The sequence below is a fragment of the Vidua chalybeata genome, chromosome 21 (assembly GCF_026979565.1).
Source record: "Vidua chalybeata isolate OUT-0048 chromosome 21, bVidCha1 merged haplotype, whole genome shotgun sequence".
In the NCBI taxonomy this organism is placed as follows: Eukaryota; Metazoa; Chordata; class Aves; order Passeriformes; family Viduidae; genus Vidua; species Vidua chalybeata.
Genome location: NC_071550.1, coordinates 9447516 through 9454091, shown reverse-complemented (window position 1 = coordinate 9454091; position 6576 = coordinate 9447516). Strand labels below are relative to the sequence as shown.

The 6576-nt window shown below is 47.1% G+C and overlaps 1 protein-coding gene across 1 annotated transcript in view; it reads left to right on the top strand.

Annotated features, from left to right (window-relative positions):
- The first annotated feature begins 2090 nt into the window (after positions 1 to 2090).
- EHMT1 (euchromatic histone lysine methyltransferase 1) overlaps positions 2091 to 6576 on the top strand; it is a 98958-nt gene continuing 94472 nt past the window's right edge. The window contains exon 1 of the mRNA XM_053962354.1: positions 2091 to 2100. Coding sequence (XP_053818329.1) covers positions 2095 to 2100 — 6 coding nt within the window. The 5' untranslated portion in view covers positions 2091 to 2094. The remainder of the gene's footprint in view (positions 2101 to 6576) is intronic.

The window sequence follows — 6576 nt, the reverse complement described above, 5'->3', positions numbered from 1 at the left end:
ACTGTTCTGCAAAAATCCCCCTGATCTGGCTGCTCTTCCAGCCAGTTTGAAGGCTGGGTGGGTTTTTAAATGATGATATTTTAAAATTTGAGAACAGCTTTGATTTATTGACCTGCTGCCTCCACAAATCGAGCTGTCTGGGCTGGCATCTGCAGATAAGAGGTTGTCGAGTAATTGCTTATTATTGACTGATTGCCAGCTTGGGCTGTTTGCTTGCAGAAGAATCAATAGTAGTCAATCTTCAAAGTCTAAACTCTCAGGGAGTATGACTGGTTTCCAAATTAGGAATGACAGGTCAGGATAACTCCATAGCTGCTATCCCACCTTCACGTGTGGGTGTAATCCTGCCGTGGAGGAGGAAGTGTGGGACATGATCTTCCTCCGTCGAGGTTTTTTCACATCTGCCTTCTCCAAAGTCCGGGGTTTTCTTTGCTGGGCTTTACAGGGTCAGATCCCACCTGGCTCCAGACCTTCCCTGGAGGAGCTGGGGCAGGCTCAGCAGCACCTGAGATCCGTGGGAGGCGAGGGGAGGATGAAGTGCAGCCATCAGTCATTAAGTCCCCGAAGGACGGAGCAGGGAGGGGTGGCTGAGCAGCCTGCGCTCTGACACATCCAAACCAACCAGTTTGGATGCTTTATAAATAAAAAAAAGCCTCTATTTTAATGCATGGTAACAGAGATTCCCTTTCTGGGGGTGATTCTATTTAGGTGGCAACAGAGCAAAATATCCAGTGTCACCATAGGTTTGATCCTTTCTTGCGGGGACGGTCGCTATGGTGAGCGTGCATTGTCAAACGCAGCCATAGCCCTTCTTTAACACTCTCCTGGTATCCTGCCTTTTTGTGGATTCACTTGTAGGGCTTAAAACATTAAAGGGGCTTCATGGCATCAAAGACATTCAAGATTTTTCAAAAAATAAATACATGTTTAGGTGGTTGTAATGGCTGTGGTAAAGCCTGGCGCTGGATCTGGGAAGTGATCTCAGACCTTGGGCTGCAGCCCCCTCTGGGTTTTTTCTCCTTGGGCTCAGAGGTTGTGATTCTCCCTGGACTCAGGGGTTGCAGTCTGGTTTCTGCATGTCCTAGACTCAAGCTGGGTTTAAAACTTGAAATAAGAGCCTTTGGGGGGAGGGGGAGGCTTGGATCTCTTTCAGCTACAAAGAGCAATTAAGCAACAGGACATAAAATAGATAAATGGGAAGGGGAAGGGCAGAACCCTGGAATATGAGAAGATGAAAATGGAAGAAACTATTTCTGCAGTGTATTTGTCCTTAATGTTGGAGCTTTATTTTCACCAGGAAGGCTTTGAATTGAGGGTCATCATTTGAGATGAGGGAGAAATATCTCAAATAGAACAGTTTAATCTACAGTGGTCTAGGAGAGAATGGACAAGATTACTTGAACAGCCTTGTTTAGATACTGGATTTGTAGTCTACCAGCAAATCCTCATTTGCATGGGTCCTTAATCTGTGGAGTTAAATGTGTCTCAGGATCTGTTACCAACTGTGATGCAGAGTTGAGAACTAGATTTTTAAAGCTATTCCTTTTTATTTGAATGTCTCCCCTCCCCCTCCCTGCACCCCAAATTATCTTCCTGATTTTTTCTGAAAAGCAAAGATGAGCCAACAAGTGATGCAAAAGGAAAAATGTGCCAGCGAGAAGAAGCTATTTTTGACTCCAGATTCAGTGGATGAACTGTCCACCAGGCTGTAGAGAAAAGCCAAGGTCAGACATTTCAAACGAGTGTCGCAGGGAAACCACCGCCCCCCTCCTTCCTGAAAGGGGCCATGGACGTGAAATCTTTCAACCTCCTTGGAGCTGGAGGCTTGGGCAGAGATCCTTTGTGGAGCCCCGGGAAAGGCTTTAGCCCTTGGTTTGGGGGCTGCTGGCTCTGCCTGGAGCCCTGAAATGGCATTTCCTCATGTGTGCAGCAGCCCTCACTCATGAAATGGATGCAAGTGCTGAAAAAGCTCCCGCGTGAGCATGCTCACTGGAAGATTAATCCTTTAGAGGGAGTTGGAGAGTTAAGCTACTGTAATTTCTCTGCAGTTGGCTGCAGTAAACAACTGCTCTAAAGACACGAGGAAAAAAATTGATGGAGGTATATGGCATTAATGTACATATCTTTTTGTGTTTCTCCTTTCAGGTTGAGGGTTTGAGACAGGTTTTTTCTCTATGAGCCAGGGAAGAGGGAGCTGTGTAATGATTTTATGGGTGACCTTCATGTTGTGGTTTCTTTTTTTCCTCCAGGCCAAAGTAATCCTATTTCCGTGCAAGGCCATGCTGAGGCTCGGGCTGGCTTTCTAGAGCTGGGGTAGAGCACCAGGGTGGCTTCGTGTTGAGTTAAATGATTAGAGGAGGTGAGGCCTTGCTGCTCGTTGAGCTGTGTTGGCAGAAGGGAGCTGAAAACACCTCGTCCTCTTTAGTTGTGAGCAGAACCCAGTGGGACTCGATCTATCATGCTTCTGTTGGGAAGAAAATGTGTGACAGGATTAGCTTTGCCTACAGAAGACTAGTCTTTTGCTTTTGATTATTACTATTATTTTGCTCCCCCTCCTCCCCATGCCTGAGGAGCTGCAATCCCGTGTCAGATGGGGGAAGGAAAACAATCCTTGAGCTATTTTGGCTTTGCTTTGAAGGCTGATGATTCCCGGCGTGTTGAGGAGGGATGCCTTGGCCAGGTAAGTGTTGCAGGCACAGGGATTGTGTCAAGGTGAAACTGAGCCCCTTCCTCCCCAATCCCTGCTTTGTGGGGGCATCCCAGAGGAAGGGAAACCTCGGATGGTTCCTAATGAGCGAAGAGTGTTTTCTCTACTCGCCTCCAGAAGCGTGGGTGAAGGAGGATGTGATTTACCATCCCTGGAGCTTTTATCAGCTTCCTCTGAACGCAGCACAAGCCATGGAGGGCCAACCTGGGGCTCCCAGGACATCAAGCAGAAATGCCTGGGTGGCTTGATTTTTGTCAGGCTGCTGGAGCTGCTCGAGTCAGACCACAGCTCGTGTCTTCACCTCTCACAAACATCGCTGTAATCCCTGGGGATGGTGAGGAAATGGAGGTGATCTGTCAGCAAAACTTGCCTGGCGTGGGGGCGGGGGTGGGGCAGGGCATTGTTCTGTTCTGTCCCTGACTGGAATGAGTGGGAGCTGGAGGGGCTGGAGGCCACCCCTGGGCATCTCCCAGGACTGAGCAAGGGCACACCCTTCCTCCTTGAGGAGGGGATAATCACGGGTGCAACTGCAAATCCTGGGGTTGCCTGGCTCTGGGAGCACTCCTGGTGTGAAATTTATGTCCAGCGGCTTTTATTGGAAAATGGCTTCATGTTTCCTTGGAGTGGTGTGAAGAAGGGAATAATAATTCAATAATTTAGCAAATGTCAGTGGCTCCCACTAGGTTCGTCCTGAGGTTGCTGTCAGCTTCCATGTGATACCCAGGTGGATTCTAACACTGCTGGATGAGTTCAGAAGGGCAGTTCTATTACAGACTTAGCTGAGCTGGAGATGCTGCGGATTTGAAGAAAATTTTGCCACCCCAACGTTGAGGTTTTTTTGCTTAGTCCCTCCTTTTCCCCTCCTTTCCAGAAGCTCTGGCTAGCACAGACTGTCTGTTCTGTGGATGGTTTTAGGGAACATTGGTGGCTGTGTGCGTAGGGGGAATAATTAGCTACCAAATGCAAATAGATTGTTTCTTGCTGTTTCAAAATCATTGTAATTTCTATTGATGATGGCTTAATTATAACTTCATTTTGATGGGTGTGAGGGAAATGATAGAGATATAGCAATATAAATCTATATAGGGAAGGATGTTGTCAGAATATTGTTTTGGAGATGATTGTGAGAACAAAGACTCATGTCGTGGAGGACCATGGTTGTGTCAGGCTTCGGTAGTGCTGCTTCTTTCTCAGTGGTGGATGAGTGTTTTCTCTTTCACATTTTTAACTGATGCCAGTGATGTATCTGTCACCATGACAAGGGGTTTTAGTTCAGAGAAAAATGGTCAAATTCTATTTAAAAGCACGTTTGGTGGAAGAACTGGGAAATAGTTTTTTGGAGAAGCAAAGTTGAAAGCCAGAAAGTTAAGGGAAACTGTAAAAATATGTGATCAGGGTATAACATAAATGCATTTTCAGGCCGAGGTGTGTGGGGGCTGCTTTACCAGCACAGGGCCCAAGGTCATTGATTGAATTTGCACATTCCTGTCTTCAGATTTGTGTGAAAAATTCTGCCTGTGTGGCCAGTTTTGTCCCTTTCTCCACCAGCAGAGCTTTGTTCAATGGAGGAACTGAGACCTGAATTTGGGACTTGCCCACTTTTTTGGTATCATATCAGCCCAGAACTGTATTCAAACCAGAAAGAACAAGATGGAACTGAATCCTTCAGGTGTATCTAAAAAACCCTCATGCAACCTTGGCAATCCCAGGGAGGAGAAGGTAACTCTGCTGGACAAACACAGCATGCAGGTTCCAGTCTTTAATAATCTAATGGTGACCACTTCAAAGCCTGGTAGCTTTGCTTCTCTCTCTTCCAACTGCTTCAGCCAACCTGGACTCAACTGGCAATGCCTTTAAGAGCAGATATTATGACAGGAGCCTTGTAATTATTTGCTGTGGTGAATCCTCTCTGTGGTGACACTGTGTGGGAGGGTTTGCTGTCACGCACAGCATTTCTCCACCTTCAGAGGAGTTTTACCTCCTGCTCTCTTGCCTTCCTGGCCATTTTGAAATCAAATTTATGGCTGAATTTTGGCTTCCTTAGCACCCTGGCTCAGTCCTTGTGGCTGCATCCTTGTTTTGTGTCCTTTGGCAGTGCTGTTCCCTGCCCAAAGGCTCCTGAGTGAAGCAGGGAAGGGTCTTGGGGCATCCTGTGCTCCTTGGAGCTGATGGAGCCCTGCATGGAGAGAAGACCTGAGGAAGCCTGAAAGCACCAGCTGGCAAAGGGGACTCCTTACCCCCCTTTTCCCTGAGGATTAGTGAGTGAAGTTACAGACACAGGGGAAGGAGCTGTGATTTTTAACCCAGATGTGGAATTATAGAGTAACTCTGTTCCCATGGTGGATGGGCTTTAATGCATCGACCAGCACAGAGGACATCCAGGGTTCTGAGGGTGAGAGAAGCAGTGCAAGGGGTACCTCATGCTGGGAAAAAATATGGTTATGGGAAGGGGAAGATGGAAGAAAAATCCTGCTTTAAGGACCTGCAGGGGAGAAGTGGAGTTAAACAGCTGGGAGAGAGCGGAAAGGCAGGAGACAGGGCTGTAGGGATGGATGGATGGATGGATGGATGGATGGATGGATGGGGTTTGAAGGTGGTGGTGAAGTGATTTGGTGGCTCCTAAAAACCCAAGAAGGCAGAAAAAGAGAGAGAAAATGAACTGCAGGTGATTCTTCAGGCGCTGTCTAGTCCGTGACCTACTTGCTGCCACAGTGCTCTGCAGCTGGAGGAGAAACAGAGGAAATGGGAAATGGCTGTTCCCTGTGGGAAGCACAGGCTGCTGGGATGTGCAGGAGCTCTTCCTTCAGCTGCTGGGATGTGGCTGTGCCAGGGCACCCGGAGTTTGTGACTGGAGGAAGGACAGAGAGAGTTTGAGCCATTCCTGCTGGAGGAGACACTGCTGGGTCCTGGAACCAGGCTCAGATTTGCGAGCTGGGCTCACACATGGGCTCCTGGATGCAGGAGATCCTTCCCTTAGGGATTGGAGCACTGGAGAACTGTCCTGCGTGGGGACGTGGCTCACCCACACCCCCTGGACTGTGGGGATTATTCATCCCCACCTCCTCATAATCCACTGGAAACTGAAAGTCTGCCTTCTTCTGCTTCTGCTCCTTCAGGAGCCCTCACTAACCTGATCATTCTTAATCTTGTGTTATTTTCCAGATCATCAATTTGATTTCTCAGTACTTCTACAGTCCTTAGTGTTCCTGGGAATCTGTGCCTCCATCTATTATCTCTGTTTCTTTTTGAGGTTGTAGCAACCTTGAACCACAGTTTCCATCCTATTTTTATAACTCATTCTGCTTATTAGAGGAGTCCTGCAAAAAGAAGTCTACAGTTCTTACCAAGATAGCCCAAATTTTTTTCAGTAAATAATTTCATCTCTTGCTAATATGAACTTGAAGGCTCTCCTCTTCCATTTGTTCCCTTCTCCCGCTGGGGCTTGGGAGTGAAATACCTTTAACTTAATTCATGTATGTAGGTGTACATGTATGTCACCATTTAGCCATATTAACTGTGATGCTGCCAAAGGCTGGTGTCCAGTAGTGACTGCTTCAGATTTGCCTCTGGTCCAAATGAGATTGGGAAGTGGCCTCTGTATCTTTTTGGGGGGCTGTTCTGATTTGCTATATTAAATAAATATATAAAGTGGCTCTAAGAGTGAAATGCCAGCCTTCCTCCTGCGGAAGGCATAGAGGCAGTGATTTGTGAGTCAGCAGTCCAAAGTTAACTCCAAAACTTCTGCACTTCCCTTGCAACTGCCACCCCAGGAAATCATTTCTCTGGAAAGGAAAATGAAAGAAACCTGTCCTCTGTTTTTCAGAAGTTGTGAATTGTGCTCTTGTTTAAGCTGATTCTTTTATTTATTC